The 18,740-nt window shown below is 36.5% G+C and overlaps 1 protein-coding gene across 3 annotated transcripts in view; it reads right to left on the bottom strand.

The window, feature by feature from the left end:
* Positions 1 to 18,740, bottom strand: part of TMEM245 (transmembrane protein 245) — a 78,481-nt gene that overhangs the window by 41,625 nt on the left and 18,116 nt on the right. For 2 of the 3 annotated variants that reach the window (XM_031052826.2, XM_034060960.1), the window contains exons 6-10: positions 14,788 to 14,957; positions 9,889 to 9,912; positions 3,139 to 3,243; positions 1,689 to 1,771; positions 463 to 553 (exon numbers count right to left, since the gene is read on the bottom strand). In XM_031052826.2, coding sequence (XP_030908686.2) covers positions 463 to 553; positions 1,689 to 1,771; positions 3,139 to 3,243; positions 9,889 to 9,912; positions 14,788 to 14,957 — 473 coding nt within the window. The remainder of the gene's footprint in view (positions 1 to 462; positions 554 to 1,688; positions 1,772 to 3,138; positions 3,244 to 9,888; positions 9,913 to 14,787; positions 14,958 to 18,740) is intronic. The other variant, XM_031052827.2, reaches the window with a different exon arrangement.

Here is an 18,740-nt window from a genome sequence, read left to right as displayed (position 1 = left end):
TGAGATATGCACTAGGTATCACATGAATCTTGTCAAATTCTCCTGAAGAAACTTAAATAATTATTAAAAAAAAAATCCAATCTACCACACAGCCCACACAGAAATGAGAACCCTGGTGGGGAAAAAGTTAAAAATGAAGTCTTCATTGTCTACAATTGAGAAGCTGAAGCTAGATAAAAATTAGTCTTCTTTATCTGGTGTGTTTTCACTGGCAATCTTATTAAAAGTGATGACAGATTTTTCAGTTCGTAAAAATAAATATTCCTCTGAGCAGAAAAGACGACTGAAATCACTCCCACCCTTCCTTCAACTCACAAACTAGAGAGTGGAAAGAACAGATATGTCAACAAAACAGTTAACCACACAGAGAAGAATTGCTGACAAACATATTTTTCTTTCTCCTTACTTTTATGAAACACAAGAAATGAAAACGTTAAAAAAGTTGGGGGAACTCATGCTTACCTTATGTGTAATCCATTCTCGGCCATATTGGTATACATTATTAACTGCTGAATTGAGTGCCTTCTGAATAACCTGGGCTTCTGGGAGCCAGCTGATTTTTTGTTGTCGAAGAAGGAAAACAAAGTCAAATGCTCTGTAGTTTACTCGTCTCATTACACCCAAAACACATTACAAATTAACATTCTAAAACAACAACAAAAGCATTTAAGTTACACATAAGCTTACTACAACTAGAATATTTTTCTCTTACATATGAGAAAAGCTGTTCCTTGATAAGCAAATCACAGTTAAATCTAAGCCATGTCACTGCATTTGGAATTCTCCAAAGTTCCTGAAACCTTAAATTGGTATCTCAACCTTTTCAAAGGGATCTGCTCTTTCATCTGTATGCATGCTATTCACACCACACTCTTAGAATTTTTCCTAGTGTTCTAGTTCTGAAAACACTATATGAAACAGTTCCATTTTAGCTGCAAACACAACCTTCTGAATTAGAAGCTGTTAACATAGTTTCCCTGAAAAAGCAACCAGATGAAGCAATGTGTTTTAAGTCATTTTAAGTTGATTTTCTCTATATGCACTTCTCAAAATCTTCTCAACCCCTTAATAGCTGCCTTGGTTTTTGCTTTAATCATTACAGAGACTGCAGCTTAAAAATTTCCCACACTATATAGATAAGATTCCCTTAACAGGAACAGCCCTCCCCAGCTGATTAATACCAAACTCTCCCCATCCACCATTCTTCTTTCCACTCGTGAACTGTTCTTCAGTTCACTCCAAAAAAACATTTTCTTCAGCTCCTATTCCCTCAAAGGAATTCTACAGCCAGCTCTCCTCATTAACGAAATATCTCAGCTCTCATCTTGCAACCTCCTACATATGGCTAATTTGCCATTACTTTCACAGGTAAAAGGGAAAATAATGTTGACCCCTCTACTCTCTGCACTATGTAAGTTTTCCCTCCAAAACTGAAACTAGATAAGTTTATACAGTTGTACTCTGTCACCAAAGTCCAACTAGCCCTCAAATGAGATACCACACTGACAGTCCTCCATAGTAATCCATAAACACTACTGCTGCCTGAGAGCTTAGCTTTTACATCTGCCTGTAACCGTCACTCCCATTTTTGCTCACTTAAGGGATCTTTATATTAAAAATTATGCATAAGAGCACCTGGAAACTTGTTCACCCACCCTATACTATTCACTTAACTTCAGCATTCTTACTTTGCCCATTCTGGGTGACTGGCTACAGTCTCATTGATCAAGCTGCTTGTGACTTGAATCATGTGAACACTCTCTTGATGTACCTAAATTAAATATAGAAAGGATAAATGTTACATAATGCAAACAGGAACTCTTCCTACATTCAGAGAGGCTTCTTTCTCTCCCCCCCCCCCCCTTTTTTTTTTCCCTGGAAGGGGGTAGGGTGGGAAGGCGGAACACCCCCAGTTTGTACATTTGAAAAAGAAATCTTCCAATGCAGAACTGGAAGTTGGGAGTTTGCTTAATCCGGTGAAAGATTAGGTGCCATTAACCCCAATAAAGCAGCCAATACCATAATCATCAGTCTGTTCTGACAATTTTGGTCACACACTGTGTGACTAGCAATAGCAAATGGAAATTTAAATTTTATCAGTGGAAAAAAAAATAACAATGCAGCAGTACAGTTAAGGGAAGCACTAAAAAATACAAAGCACAGTTTCAGATATAGCTTTTTAAGCCATGGATCAAAGAAATGTGTAAGTTAATAAATGCTCAGGTCTCACATGACCAGCCATGCTATGAAGTGCTTCACCAAATTAATTCTTCAATAAGAATGATGAAAGACACCTTTTATAAATACATTAATGTTCCTTTTATGAATATAAGGAAGCTTTAAGCAGGAATGTTTGCACAACTTTTAAAGCTTTCAATTTTAAGTACTCAACATTATATAAGCCTACATTTTGGAAAAAGGAGGCTGCATCAGAACCCATTGATTTTTTGTTCTGTAACTGTATTCAAGTCAAACATTCAATCTCCACTCTTCATTGACTGCTTCAAGTATGAAACAGCCCCATTAAAAAAAAGAAACCAAACACAAGGAGGAAAAAAAAGAAGTACATGAGTGACCTCTTCTGGTGAGCAAAAAAAAAAAAAAAAAAACCCACAGCCAAAAACCCAAAACCCAACCACAAACCAAAAATCAACTTAGAGAATATGTGATCACGAACCCCAGCACATTTAAACTCAGATCAGGATACCATGAGGTTATTACAGGCAAGTACACAAACAAATTGATAAATAAACCTGAAGCATTTTGCAAATATGTTTCTGATCAAGGTAAATTAAAAAGAAAAACATCTAAGTAACTCTGCTGTTGACACATAAAGTATAACAGGATGCAAACCAAATCTGTTCCTATAACATATAAGCTAGCGTTTCTGTTACTATAATAAATTTCATAATTCCAAATGCCTATATACTTGTTTTGTCATATATGTAAATAAACATAAATACAATATATAGATTTTTATATGTAAGAGATCTTGGAATGGTAACGCCTTCAACTACAAAGCATTTAGTTGCTAAATCACAAAAAAGTCCTCAAGCTACAAAATTTTGCATAAATATCAGTAACCTTCATTCGGCATTTAAAATTAACTTTATGATTATGTTACTAAGCACACAGTACCTTTGCTGTAAGGAGCAGGGCTAGTAGAAGGGTTCCTATTACTAGCAAAAATATTATGAAAATGCTGATTATTTTATCTAGCATTTTCTCCAACCACACGATCATCTGTGCAGAAAAAAGAAAAACCAAATCATAGCATATAAATCAATCTTTCATGAAAGCAATGCCATATGCTACATGACACTACTGTTATCTTTATTTACAATCACAGTGCAAAATCAGGCTCTAAACAAACCGCATTTATGCCCAAGCTTGGAGATGAACAATTAACAAGCGATGTTAGCATGATTAAGGTCATGGTGTGACATGTGATTTTGCAAACGACATTTACACGTTACCACAAGACATAGCAAGCTCTCTGCAAAGCAAGCAATAATTCAACATCTACTTACTAGACCTAAAGAAACTAGCATTCATGTCAGCTATGAACTTAGAAACTTGTCTTTGTTTCCTGTCCTTCAGCAACTCGGAAACTCAGGGACACTATCTGCACAGGACTTGAAATCTATCAAGGTATGCTGTAAAGTGCAACTCTGACTTTCAAATCTGACTAGCTTATACTTATCTAAATAAAAAATTAGGTATTTCTACAAGTAACCATTTTTTTAAGCTGCCTATTACCTTCTGAACTGAAATGGGGCTAGAGGTTTTCTACATTACTGAACATCAGGCCAATTATTCAGCACCAACTATTTCTATCCACTTTTAATCTCAAAAGGATGCTCAGCATTGAACATGCCTCAGCTAAACCTACTGATACAGAAATAGGCATGTAATGTTGTTTCATTTGTGTATGGGAAGGCCCATTCTATATCTGTCCACAAACAAATAGGTATACCACTTAAGACTGGGGAAATTCTGATAGTATCATTCAAAACAATAGACCTGCACAGCCACATGACTCTGCAGAGTGCTTTGGAATAGTGCAAGACGAGCTTCATCTTGTGCACAAACTCGCTGTCTACATAAAAAGTTGTGAAAGCCCAAATAAGTATCATCAGATACAATTTTCTAACTTCTATGGCTCAAATACCAAGGCTCTTTCTACTCCATCTGATGTTACTGCAGGAAAAAGCAGCAGGACAGTTGTAAAATATGTGCTTTAAGAGAACTGAGGTCAAAGCCAATGTGCAGTAGATGAAAGTATTTCCAGGTGACTAGAAGTCCTATATGCAGTGATTAGGCTGGTAACTTTTTAGGTAGAGATCTTACAAAACTATTAACACACTTGAAGATGGTTTACACTAGTTCTTTCTTATCTACCCTATCCCCACATGTGCAATTGGCCCAGGAACTTCTGCAGACTGGTGTGAAAGAACTGAACTAGCTAACAGTGAAGTTCTATCTCCTATCTGGAAAAAATAAAAGGCAAGGATTTGTTCTTTGCTGCTCATCCTGTAGCACTCAGCAGTTAATTTATACTAAGCAATTATTTTTAAACTTCAAGTTATTTTACAACTAGCTCCTAGTTGATCCAAATTAACATGAAGAGTATATTCAGCATTTTAGAACTACTGTTCAAACTGAAGAAAGCTGGAAGAAAACAAAATCCTTTTAAAAGAAACAAGGTGTTGAGCCAGCAAATTTCTGTAACAAAATCTGCACTGTGTTATGACCTGCAGAAAGGAATTCAGAGAACCTGAAAGAATCTGCAAAATCTTTTCTTTGATATTTGGCATTGCTGAAATACTTCAGCCATCATAAATGCCCTGCCAGTGCTAGAGGGAGCTTACTTGCCTACAGCAGTACTACAGCTTTCTGCAAAACTCTAAGTAGCCTCTACATGAAGCACTTTAGAAATCAGACTCTAAACAGGATTTGCTGTGCCCTTCCAAGCCCCACATACATCTAAGGATTATGCAAGAGAAGCAAGAAATAAAAGGTCCTGCTTTAAAGGTCAGAAATCAAAAATATCACTGAAATACACTGCATGGCCTAGGGATGGAAATTTTATAGCATGGACTTCAAAATGAAGCTATAAAAAATTAAAGCTGCCCTTGTTATTTCCTAGTTAACAGAGTTCAAACTAATTGCTATTTATCTTCTAACTTAAGAGATAAAAGAAATCCACTAGTTAGTCTCACATATAGCACCTTAATCAGACTCACTGAGTGCAAGAAATGGAAGTAGTGTCAGAGATTTCAACAATGCTAGCCTCAATGTTTGTGTGAATAGTATGTAACAGATGAAATCCCAGTACAGCTAAAGCTTTATGCCTTAGGTGTTTCACCATGGTAGCAACTACTAGAAGATCAAGCACCAAAAGACTAGGATGAGGACTCTCTCTGAACTAGAGCATGATGAAAAGGGGATCTTTCCTTGACACTTCTTATTGTGGGCTGGAGTATGCCTACGCTGCTATTGAGGTGCAGCTGCAGCACACGTGAAGCCCAAATTACCTTTAAACTAGTTAGTAAAGTAATGGCAGCTCTGATGTACCAGAACAAGCAGCAGCCTTAGCCATGCAGGTACATCTTGAGTTTATTTACTTGGGCAGGTAGCCCAAGCAAGCTAGATGAAAGCCAGCTCTGGTATGCCCACAGGTATTGCAAATACATCTCTCACCACAGTCCTAAGGAGATCCAGGTTACATGACTGGTACATACATATCACAGAAGGTTGGACTGGATTGAGTATAAGTAAAAGCAGATGCACAACATTCATTTAAGGCTGTATTTACCATTCCTTTAATGTTTGCTATTAAGCCTCATTTCTTTCCTCTACACTTACCCACAATACTTTCTTCAGAAGAACCTTTGCACACTCATGCTAAAGACTGCATAGGTGCTACGTTACTGCAGGTAAGCTAGTCTGTTAAATCCCTGTGTGCTTGTACTTACCAGTGAAGCAGGTCCAGACTTCATTCTTACCCCAAACCTGCCACCTCCCTTTACATCCTCCGTGTAAACCATGGGCATGCACACAAAGACAAACATACACTGACTATGCACCAGTCATTAGCCAGAGATCATGAAGTTTTAAAATCAGTTCCAAGCTTCTAATCTAAAGGTTAGTCAACAGCACAAAGCTGATGTTGCCGAATCATCCAAAATTACACAAAGGTAAAGGAAAGCCAGGCTCCTAAGCTACAGAAGGTCACACTTGTAAAACCAACTGTTATTTATTTGTGATGTCCACAAAAAAACTATCCTTAATGGTCACAATTTTGAAGGGAAAGGTAACAACTTTTATTTATTTTTTTTTAATTAAGCTCACTGTAAAAAGAATGTTTTTAAGTTGAGTTGCATTCCATTAAAATGCTTCTTGATAATTTGCAAATACTCCCTGCTTTCAGCTTTTGGGTGATGATACAAAATCATATGTAATACAACTGACTAGAATACAACTACAGTTGATGCTTAACAATCAAAAATCCTACTATCTAGACAGATTCTCCATGTTATGTGTATATGAATTCATGTTTTCATCTTTTGCACTGCATAGCCATCAGAACAGTAGTTTTTCTAGTATGTTTTATTTACTGCATTACCCACACGGTGAAGCATACCTAGACATCTACTTAATTTTCAATTAAATCTACATAAAATTGCCCAAATATACCATTTTCTTTCTTCAGACAGCTTCACTATCTATCAAGATATCTATCCAAGACATTTCTTAGACTTGCTGACATTTCCTTTTAGCTCAGTTAATATTTGAAGGTATCATCTTATTAAAATTATCTGATCAGAATAAGGGGAGGCCTGTAAACTGGACACATCTCAGGGTTCTATTGAAATGAATCACATTACAGGCTATGTAAGGTCTCAAGTCTACTTACACCAGTGTCCCCCCAACAGTTACAGCAGAATCTGGCAATTCTCTCCAAAGACTTGAGCCGTAGACAATGTTATAAAGAACAAATCATGCTAGCCCAAATGAATCTATTCTATGTTTTGGGCTACATATACTTTGTTAAACTATCTGAGCATATACTATTCTTGTTTGCCAGAATAATAATAATAAAAAAAAGTTTTAAGCAACTCTGACAGAAGCTCTTAGAACAGGAAGAAAACAAAGGGTTTCTCACTATCAACCATAATCAGCCATCATTCCAAGCTGCGGTCTCTACGTGGTGCATTTTTACTTTCTTGGTAGATTAACAGAAATTTATCTTGGTATTCTCACAGTAGTTCTCTTCAGAGACTGGCAAGAAGGAAAAAGGTGTAAAGGAATCAACCCTTTAACTGCATCCAGTGTTCTGTATTACAAATCTTTCTTTGCCTCTGGCAAAGTATGATTGTTTTTTTTAATTTAATCTAGGTTGTTTGGTTTTTGTTTTTTGGTGTTTTTTTTTTTAAGAGAGAAAGAACAAAACAAACCCATAAGAACCTGATACAGTTTGCTTAGCATCTTTTTGCCCTTTTTTTTGGGGGGGGGGTGGGTGGTGGTAGGATTTTTTTGGGGTTTTTTTCCCCCATCTTGATTATATTATTACTACTTGCTCATGCAACAGAAGTCAGCACTGCATGTAACACTATAGAACTTTCAGGATCTCTTCCTATGATATAACATAGAACAATAGTTTTGAAAAATAGCTCCTAGGAATCAAGAAATAACTCTGGTAAGAAACTGTATCCACAGGGGTTTTGCCCAGTAATGCAAATCTCAGCTCAAAATCCAGACATTTTACACTTCAAAGCAATTACAGTGAACTTATTTTAGAAATCTATCATTAATTGAAAAAAAATAAAATCCACATGTGTGAATTTTCAAACAGGAAAATTGCAAACTCAGAGCCAGAAAAAAGGAGTTGAGACTAAACTTTGAGCTGCGGCTCACTGAACTCAGCTCTTCACCTGAACTGTGCTAACAAACCAATACCTAATAAAAAAAATACCTAATAAAAAAAAGTTTATGAAGGGCTATGGTTGCACATATGTGTTAATCGTCAGTCATTCCCATAACACAAACACTTCCAAGTCAGGAAATAAAAATGTCATCTTAAAACAACAAAACATTAAAAAAATCCCTTCTTAATAGACAGATACAATTGTATCATGAACTGAATTCACCATTTAAATACAACTCGATGAAGTGAGCAACTCTACGTTCCTGTTCGGGAACACAAAAAGCCCTCCCCTTCCCCCCTATCATATAATGCTGAATTCACTGATCAAATTCACTGAGTTTAATGACGATCAAGACTTCTAAATTCATTATAGCTGCTCAGCCTGGACACTACAGGGCTCATTCTTGCCCATCTGCCACCCACAGCAGATAGCAGTTTTGCAGCCCAATTTCATAGCTTTCAAGAGCCTTTTAGAGAGTTGTGCCAATGGCCCCATGCTCTACTCTGTTCCTCTTCTTTTGAACACTGTTCAGAATGACAGTAGTTTTGGTATCTTCCACAACACACAAGGCAGACCTATAGTTTCTATTGTACTAGCTACTGAATGGCAAGGATGGGTTGTTGCTTACAAAACCATAGCAATTATGGTGACTTTCCCACTAATATTGAAGTGGTGAGGATAAAAGTTGGTGCTGGAACCCATTTCTAGATATTGTACTTGACTTTTTCGCTTAATTACTTTGTTTCCATATATTTTATCACATCCTAGTCTTTTCACCTTTAAAACTCTGAGGTCTTGCACATGTACCTGTTACAGGCATCACTGCCCAGCTCCGTGCTTGCCTGAAGCAATGGCACTGCCCAAGTCCCAGAGAAATATCACTGCATTGAGTTGCCCAGATTTCAACTACATGTGAGGCCAAACATGGATTGAATCAGTTTTAACTTCTCTTGATATGAGAGAGGAGGGATTTAGATTAGATATTAGAAAACAATTCTTCACTGTGAGGATGATGAGGCACTGGAACAGGTTGTCCAGACAAGTTTTGACTGCCCCATCCCCACAGTGTTCAAGGCCAGGCTGGACAGAGCTTTGAGCAACCTGGTCTAGTAGAAGGTGTCCCTGCCCATGGCAGGGGGGGTGGAACTGAATAAGCTTTAAGGTCCCTTCCAACCCAAACCATTCTATGATTCTATGTCAGTTCTCAAAAATAGTTAACCCCAGTTGGCTCAGGTGAACCATGGGAACCAAGGAGTACATTTCTTATAAAACACATCACACTTTTAAATGCCACACAAAAGAAAAATATAATATTTTACCTGTACCATCTCCTTTTAACTTTTTTTTTCTTTGCTAGCCCTCACTTCCCTTAGGACTGTCCTCAGATCTACCAGTTCTGAGACTATCTGTATTCTCATTTTGCTCCTGCTACACTGAGTACACATGGCAGTTTGACACTTCAAAAGTGAGAAATTAACAGCACTAACTGAAGCCAGCCAATGCACTACTGTGATCACTTACATTCACTGCTTTACAGCTGCACTTCACCTTCATCACTCCCACGTAAATTCGGTTAACTGACGCTTTCTCCGAGTAGCGGACAGCTCTCCAGTCCAGGAGGGAACTGGATTTGTCATGCATACAAGTGGGGGGCAGGTGGGGATCAACTGTTCTTAAATAAAAGCGCTACTAAATCAAACTGCTGCTTGAAATACTAATGCAATATTCTGCTGTACAAAACATTTAACTATGTGCATTCATTTTACAAGACAAGAGATCAGGTAGAATTATGACCTTCAGTAGCTTATATCAAGAGCTGGATGAGACACTTGGGAGAGAAAACTGAGAAGCAAGGCATGTTAAGTAGTGTTCATGCTGCAAAAACACCAAAAAGCCAAAGAACTCCCCAAAACCACAGAATCCATTAGTTGGAATCACAAGTTTTCTGTTTATTTACCTTCTTATTAAGCCAGTGCCACAGCTTGTCAGTGGCAGGGGGAGACGGAAGGAAAAGAAAAAAAAAAAAAGACAAGAACACAGTGGAAAATTATTGAAAAATGCAGTAATAGAAAAGTGGGAAAAAAGCAATGAGAGGCAGGCAAAGTCATCGACAATGAAAATGAAATTGTTCCAGACACAAAAGGTAAATTGCAATAGGAAGAAAAGATCACAACTTCTAATGCAAGAGTCTAAATTTTACTATTAACATGCACTATTTGAAACAGAGGAATAGAACAAATAACAATCCATATTTAATGGTATTAACAGAGCCATCAGCATAATCTGGGCAATTCCAGTGTAATTATACTAAAAGCTAGCGTTTCAAATTTCAGAGCAGGACCTGTAAACGTACTCTGAGAAGGGTACTTTAGCGAAACATGAAGGCTTAACATGAGATACTTGTTTATTTCATTAGTGCTCCCATTCAGGCACTTGCCTGTGTATTTCAAAACATTCCTACTATGTCAACTACGATTACACAAATTTTGGCTGGCTTTTTTAGTACCACATTTATTACAACATTCACATTCAATGACAACATCAAATACGTAATTAAATCTGATATACACAGCACATTCTAGATCAAATAAATATATGGATTTCACCTAACTTATTGGTCGTGCAGAAGGCTCTTTGCACTTCTCAACAGTCAACTTCTCTTTTTGTACTACAGTTATTTTTCTTTACTAATTCTTACCCATATTGCTCAGGTACACTCATTTTAGGAACTAGTTTATGCAGGGCTATACTGTTAATTCTAGCTATTAGTAATCAGCAGCAAAATCAAAACCGTGAAAAGCTTTAATATTGTTAATCATCTGTGTTAGAGGTTAAGATCAAGCAAGTGAAATTTGTTTCTCCCTGAAAACAAGATGATTGAATGCTCAATAAATCTAGTGCCTTCACCAGCTGCCAGAAATGACATTACCTCCCCATGAAAACAAAATGTAGGAACATTTCAAATTAAAAAAAAAAAAAAAAGCTCAGAAAGTTAATTAAGTTCAATCAGAAGCAAGAAGTGATTTACAAAGAAACGTGAACATCAGGAAACACGAGAATAAAATGTTACAAAGCACCCACTTTTATTAGCTTTTACTACTCATGGAAAGAATCAGTCATGGAAAGCAATGACAAAGCTTCAAAAGCTTTAAATTGACACACTGCAGAGTTTGTTTCTATTTTACCTCTTCACCTATGGAATAATTTATCAGTGAAAAAAAGGTGAAGTTTTTTACCAACTCAATAATCTACTTTGCCTTTAACTTTACTTCTAAGTATTAAAAGCCACTATACATTAGGTTCATTCTGAGAAAAATGTAGATCCCATAGCCATATATCTCCACTTTGAAAGTCCAATGCAACAAAAGCTAGAGCTCTATTGTTAGCCTGAGATTTTAGCAGAATATGAAGGGAACTCTGGTATTTTTCTAGAATTTCAGGCTCCTCAAATCAGATGATAAATACAGTAACTACGAAACAACATTATATGTCAAAAATATCTTTTTATGAATATTTAAGACAATATCTGGGAGGCTCTACCTGCCTGCCATCTTACCAATACTGGTGTTTAAGTAGTTCTAGGAATGTAATCAATTTACATTTTAAAATGTGCTACAGCTTAATTATGATCTTCAAGTCACCCAAAATTAATAAGGCTACAGCCACTTTTCCAGTGTTCTGTTGGAAAGCCTCTTATGTAAGTTCTTACATGCTTATGGGAGTATTTCCTAAACTAATGTAAGAACCGGTAGAGATTGTGCCTGTTTTCTGTGCTTGGTTTACCATTGTGCTGAATTTGGTATCAGAAGCACCAAACCTTGACTTTACCCAAAGTCTAAACAGTCTACTCCAGTTCTTCATATGTAAAATTCCAGTACACTATACCTAGAAAAAGCATATAATAATTACTAGATTCACTGAAATCTACCAGAAAGAATGCATGCAAAATACTAGCACATTCTAATTAATAGAATGTCTAGTGCTTGCACTTGAGCAACTGCCTATGCTGCCAAACTCCCTCACAAACCCTAATCAAAATAAAGCTACTGTCACCGTATGAAAATTCTTTAAAAAAAAGTAAATATTAGTGAAGCAAATTATTTGTTCCTGACTGTTGTAAAAACATACATGATGCCATATCTATTAAGTTTTAAGATGAGTGATGGATGACAAGAAATCTCTCTGCTCTTTCCCCAGGAAGTCTCTCATATCTGAACTGCTCTGTCTGCTGGCTCCATGGTGCTAATGCATCACTAGGGACTAAAGAACATCCTATTTCCATAATCTATATTTAAAGCAGGCCTGCACATATAGGCAGGCACAGCTTGACCCACTGTCTATACAGAAAATTAAAAGGAATGCCCTACTTTCTTTCCTCTTGATCAGAACTTCTCTTCAGTTCAAATTTTTCTGCATTTCCAAGATAACCATAGATTGGTAAGTAGTGGGAAAGAAGAGCATTCTTTTCTTCATGCTTTTATTTAAGAAACATAACCAGTGAAACTCAAAGATGGGAAAGTACTGCTCATGCATGCCACTTTCTCACAATTGATCATTTTCCAGACCATCTACACTAGCTTCCTAAGCTTTGAGGAAGACATGCTACTCTAAGAGGTCTTCTTCATTCTCACTACCTTTTACTCAAAACTGGAGCTATTTCTTAATCAGGCATACCATTTTAGAAAGACCAAGTAGTACCGCCAAATATGTGTGTGACACAGACCTTGTCAATGCCTTGTACTTAGCTAAAAGACTGAATACCTTCTGATGCTGAGATTCAACCTCCAGTTAACCCAGTATACAAAGACCAAAACCAAAAGCAGATTCAGCTCAGGAAAAAAAAAAACCCACAAAAAAACCCATAAAAAATAAATATCCAATTGCAAAGGAAATAATCTTTCAATCTTGGTTTCTCTCACGCACAAGCACAAAATGTAAGCTGTAACAATTTACTCCATGGATTTCTACTTTGTGTTTGTATATTTTCACTGCTTCTTTAACGGTGCCTATTGAAGACAAAATGTTTGGTAATCCAACTTCAGTACAGCTCATCCTAAAAAAACTTCCTACGGCTTCCTAAAAAAACTTGCAAGGATGTTACTTTCTTTCCCCTCCTTTCCCTGTCCCTGCAAAAATCACAACTGACAATATCCCATGGCATTGCTTCCCATATTCTCACAAGGTAAGATTCATCCATGATCCTACAATGCACAGAGTAAGCATATCCAATAGAACTTTAAAGATATGAAAGCATTAGTGTGATAAGCATTGGAAGACCATATATAGTTCCAGCCACCCATGATAAAGCCAGGTGAACTGTAATTAGAATAGGCACAAGAAAGTAGAATCATGCAGACTATCAAATGTCTTTATAATGGCTGGAAGAGCTTGAGTTGCTTTAATACACACAGCACAGACTCAGAAGGCTGTCATCTGAAAAATGGGGAGGGGGTATATGGGGAAGTGAGTTGTGCCAACACTGTTCTTTTGCTTAGACAGGAACAACATGAATATAAACTGACCTTAAATACATTTAAGCTGAAGAGTGGGAAGTTCTGTTGCACATTATGACAAAAGCCCTACCTTCTTTAAGGAGAAAAGACTTAGTGGTATTAGGAAGGATATGGCATTGCTTAATTATGCAATACAAGGATAATAAGCAACTAATGAAATGCATACAATATTGTGTCTAGAAAGTCTTATTACTTACAAAACATTTTCATTAAAAGCTTTGTATAATGTAAGCCTTTATCCCCACGTTAATACTTTCCACTACCTTTGGAAACCCCCTTTTATCTTGTTCATAGTCATATTCTGAAAGGCTTTTCCTTTTTCAAATTCTTCAATGAAGGCTGTGAGATCGTTACTTATTTCCTACAGCCATTTTAACGCTTTTGTTGACCTTTTGACATCCATTTATCCATTAGATTTGGGTTTAAACTCTTTCTTTTCTTGTAGGAATTCAAAGCTATAATCTGCTGATGGATCTGCCCAGATACAGATGCTCTGACAAATACACTTCCAGGGTTCAGCTCTTCAGTTACAGAAACTCTGAGGTAATAGCTTTTTCTAAAGCAGAGAATACTTCAACACACAGTTACAGAAAGCACATTCTTGCACAATGACACAGCTATTACAAACAAAATAATCTATCAGGTTAAGGCAAAGCTCACAATCCTAAATGAAGGAGTCTTCTTAAATTTTATGGAGCCTTCCAGCTCTGCAATTTGCAGTGCATGTGTGGGTGCATTTTGAGTGGAGGAGAGGGGAGGAGAGCACACAAGCTTTATTCTATGGTACTTCCCAAATACATTATACAAGATATTTCTTCTTTTACAGAGGAAAGCCTTCCTTCTGTATCAACATGACACTGTGCTCAACAACTATAATTCTACACAGTATAAACAAGTGTTTGATCTAGCTCAGGCCCTACTTACAAAATAAAATAGCTTGGTTTTTAAATTACATTTTCACAACAGAAGTAGGAACATCTCATCCTCCAGATTAAACCTCAAACTTCAGTATTTTTATAATCAGGCAAGATGCCTGAACCACAAGAAGTTTGCCTTGCTCAAATATAAAATCTCCTAAAGCTAGCTCAGTCTTTAAAAAGTGACTTCTGTCAAGCTTTGCGTGTAGTCATTTAACAGATTTTAAATGTGTACTTTAAGAGTGAATAGTGACAGAAGAGACGCAGTTTAAAACACACCATAAAACAGATACAGTTTTACATGAGAGATGTGTCCATTAGTGACAGACATTTATTTTTAGAATTAAAATATCTCAGCATTGACTGAACAGAGAATAAATAAAAAAGAAAAAAAATCAAGTTGCTTAAGGAAGTAAGTGGAAATACCTTACTGTCAAGCTTTAACATGACTCTTCCAAGCCCTCTGATGGGCCGTGGAGCAAGAGCTTCCTGACGTTCCTTCATAAATTTTTCAACAAGTTGCCACCAACTTTTGCAATGGTTTGCCATGAAGTTCAAAACTCCAAAATGAATCACAAGCTTTTTAAGTGCCCAAACTGTAAGAGGAAAAAAATAAGTATTAGAGATATCAGAGGAGCACATCACAAGACCTATAGAAAGAAAAAAGGATTCTTAAGTTTTAGCTCCCATTAGGAACCACTTTAAAAATTTTGAAGTCGTTTTAGTACTACTCTATTCATTCACTTTACAACCATGCCTGTCCATATGGAATCTGGATGCCAGCAGAAGAAAGGTGCCTGCACACTACCTATTACACAGTTAACAGATTTGAGCAAGGCCTGGGATAAGCAGGTACCATGTCATGATTCCAGTATAGTGGGTTTATTGCATCTTCACACAAAGAACACCCCAAATGACTACATATAAAATACCACATTCAGAACTTAATGGTTTCTTATACATATAATAAATTTTTCAGCCTCAATTCTCACATTCTAGGCCTTCTATACTGTGTATATATATATACGGTATATAGACACTATATATAAAGCTGTATCTTTCCTTTAAGAACTGACAGCAGATTTCATTTCACAGTAGTATTCATTTAAACCTTCAACTACTGAAATACAACTACTGATTAATTTTGCTTTTAAACATCAAAAACATTATTTTGAGATCAGCCTTTTATCTTGGCTTGAAGATGATCACACAAAACTTCAGAAAAAAAAAAATCACACTGATCCTCAAAAACAGACAACACAACAAATATTTACAACTTCTCCCCCAAAAGAAGAATTTTGCTACCAGAGTTTTTCTCCAACACATCCACTCAAAAATAGCTTCTCAACAACACTAGAAATGTTTAGCCTTATGTTTACAGAAATATACAGATCATGTCTGCTTAGCTGTCATGAAATAAAGTCCAGAGACTTTCGCATAAGGCATGTGATTCCAATTCTGCTGTGGCTTGCTTACTGAGTGTACGTGCAAAACTTGTGAATCATCACAATCAGGAATGTAAAAGCAGAAAAGCATGACACATATGAAACTTCCTTTGGAAGCTAACAGACTTTTAACAGTCATATTTTCCATATTCTATTTTTATTCAACAAAATGTTATACCTCTCAAATTATCTACCTTCTCATCACTGAGAAGAAAATAGTCATGTTCCAAAGCTATTTAACATCATAACACAGGAATTAATTCTCATGATAAACAAAGATTTGTATTACAGCTGATTTCACTGAAGTATTGATACAAACATACCAGTCACAAAAAAATTACAAGATACATATAGGATCATAATTATTTTATGTAGCAGTAACAGACCAGAAAGTCTCACAACTCAGTCCTGCCACTAACTGATACACAAATCTATAAACAAAATTATGCCACATCCCCAAATACTGAAAATTATGATTCTAAAGGAAAACAAAGTGAAATTACTAGCAACAGAATCATGTAATTCTCCAAGTTTCTCCCCATTGTTTCCTAAACCAGAATTTAGTAACAGTGCATTTATTAAAGTTCCACATGAGACTATTATCTGTAAGCCACTTGTGCAGTATTTCACCTTCTTGTTCATAGAGAGCTCATGCAACAATTTGTGAACGCTTGGTTTACTTACCCTCTGGCACCACCATGTGGCAAATATGGGATTTATTCTTCTGAAGAAATACTATATTATAATAAGCTTTCTACTAAAGAACATGTTGCAAATGTACAAAATAGAAGAAAATAATAAAGTGTGCCAGCACCTAACTTACAGGTTGAAGTTTTATATGATGAAATGCAACTCATGGTAAATACACAAACTCCTTCTCACCAAAACAGGGCAAGTTTGCATTTTACAAGGTGAACAACATGCCTTAACATGCCTTAACAGGCATTCTAACATTCTGCTATTGTTTAAAAGAGTTTAAATAATATCTTCTAAAATAACAGTGTACACTCATTGCAAAGGTGATGTCAGGAGGCATACCAATCAATCACACAGTCATAATTACATTAGGTTAAAAAGGGGAAGAGTGAAAAAGCTAAAGCAGGACTGTTATTACAAAGTTGTGAGCAAAAGAGGAAGGCTGCATAAGACATTCCAAACATCTCCAGAAAGCAGAAAATTACCTGAAGACAAACATAGAATTAACACTGTGATGCAACAGAACAAGCAAAGTAGTAAATGAAAGCTCTTAAAAAGAGACAGTACCCAGGATTCCCAACCTCACATCACTGAATAAAATAACTACAAATGTTCCACAACCTAGTTTGTTGCTTAACTTTTGAATTCAAAAGCCATTGTTTCACCATTTCATTTTATGATATAATTATGGTATACTTTTTCCACCCTCTACATAAAGCAATTTTGAAAGAGTTTCTATTTCTATCAAAGTACAAATGCATTCAAGGAAAATTGTTAACAGTACCAAATTATTTTTAATAATCTAAATCCTACTTCATGTAAGTCCTATCTACAGACATAAGGAATTCTGGTGAAATTAACACCTTTTTATTTAAGGTTTTAGGGAGTTATTTTATTTACATTCTAGAAGCATTATCCTTACTGTCACAGAAGTGCTTAAAGTTACTGTCCTTAAAACTTGAACATCTGCAAGGAAACTTGCTTTATAAGCTTTCCTATTTTCTGCTACTAAGTATTTTTAATGCCACCTCTCTTTTAATAATCCAGCTTATCACTTCATTCACCTTCTGACACTTAATGAGTTCCCTCTTCTAAATCTGTATTCATCATTATACTGCCTTTTAATACTATTTTGGTGATGATCTAGCTATATTCAGTTATATGCCAAGAAAAAGCACTTAATGGTCCTGTGTCACTGCTAAGGCAACAAGTCATAAGTATTGTCATAATCAATTTCTATATTGGTTCAACTTTATTGTTTGGGTAGCTACTTTAGACCTAATGAATGGCACAGCAGTATTCATCCATTTCAGTTACAGATGTGCAGTTTCATCTATATTCGTCTGACTCAAGCTTAAAATCATTCACTGTTGTCTGCTTAACTGCAAAACTATTGCATCAATTTTTTTCTTCCACCCAAGCAGATGTTTCCAAACAGTGGCAGGTCACTCCTCGGCTTTTCAATAAATTAAGTCATGTAAGCTCTGCTTCTAGAAAGCCTAAAATTTATTTTCTAATCCTTTATCATTTTATGATTTATTTATGAGCTACATCCAACCTGCCATCACAATTTCCCATAATGCTCAGATAGCAAAACCAGGCAGATTCTTCTGCAGCAACTACACTGGAATGAAACAAAGCTCAAACCGCTCTTTCCTCTTACCTGTATTCAGCCATTTATATGCCTAACCATCATACTACCCTTTAGGTGCTACTACAGTGAGACAGACAAACATGCAGTTGCTCTTTTCACCATGCCTCATGAGTTCATAGCCCCTCAAATCTGTAAGCATGGCCCCACAGAAATTATTTCCATATGCACAACTAAACAGTAATGTCTTTGTGTATTGAGTGTAAATCACAAGGTTTTGGTAGCAGGGTGGCCTCTATGGGGAAAGACGAGGGGCTGTCTTGTTCCAGACACAACTAGTTTCAGATGGCTCCACAATGGACCCACCACAGGCCAAAGCAGAGTCCATCAGGCACAGAAGTGGTGCCTCTGTGAAAATACATTTAAGAAAGGGCAGAAAATAGAGCAAGAAAAGAAGACAGAACACAGAAAGAACAAGTGAGTAAAGAACAAAAAGGAACAGAAGGCATAAAAAGGCCAAGGGAGTACAAATGCTCCATGGCGGATCAGGTACACCCCTCAGAGGAACTGTGTCCTATGGGAGACCCATGCTGGAGGAGGTAACACCTCTCAAAGTGACTGTGGCTTAGGGATGAGGAGGCATCTGA

The sequence above is a fragment of the Melopsittacus undulatus genome, chromosome 1, assembly GCF_012275295.1.
Source record: "Melopsittacus undulatus isolate bMelUnd1 chromosome 1, bMelUnd1.mat.Z, whole genome shotgun sequence".
In the NCBI taxonomy this organism is placed as follows: Eukaryota; Metazoa; Chordata; class Aves; order Psittaciformes; family Psittaculidae; genus Melopsittacus; species Melopsittacus undulatus.
The sequence above is the reverse complement of the archived record's forward strand: the minus strand, read 5'-3'. Positions and strand labels throughout refer to the sequence as shown.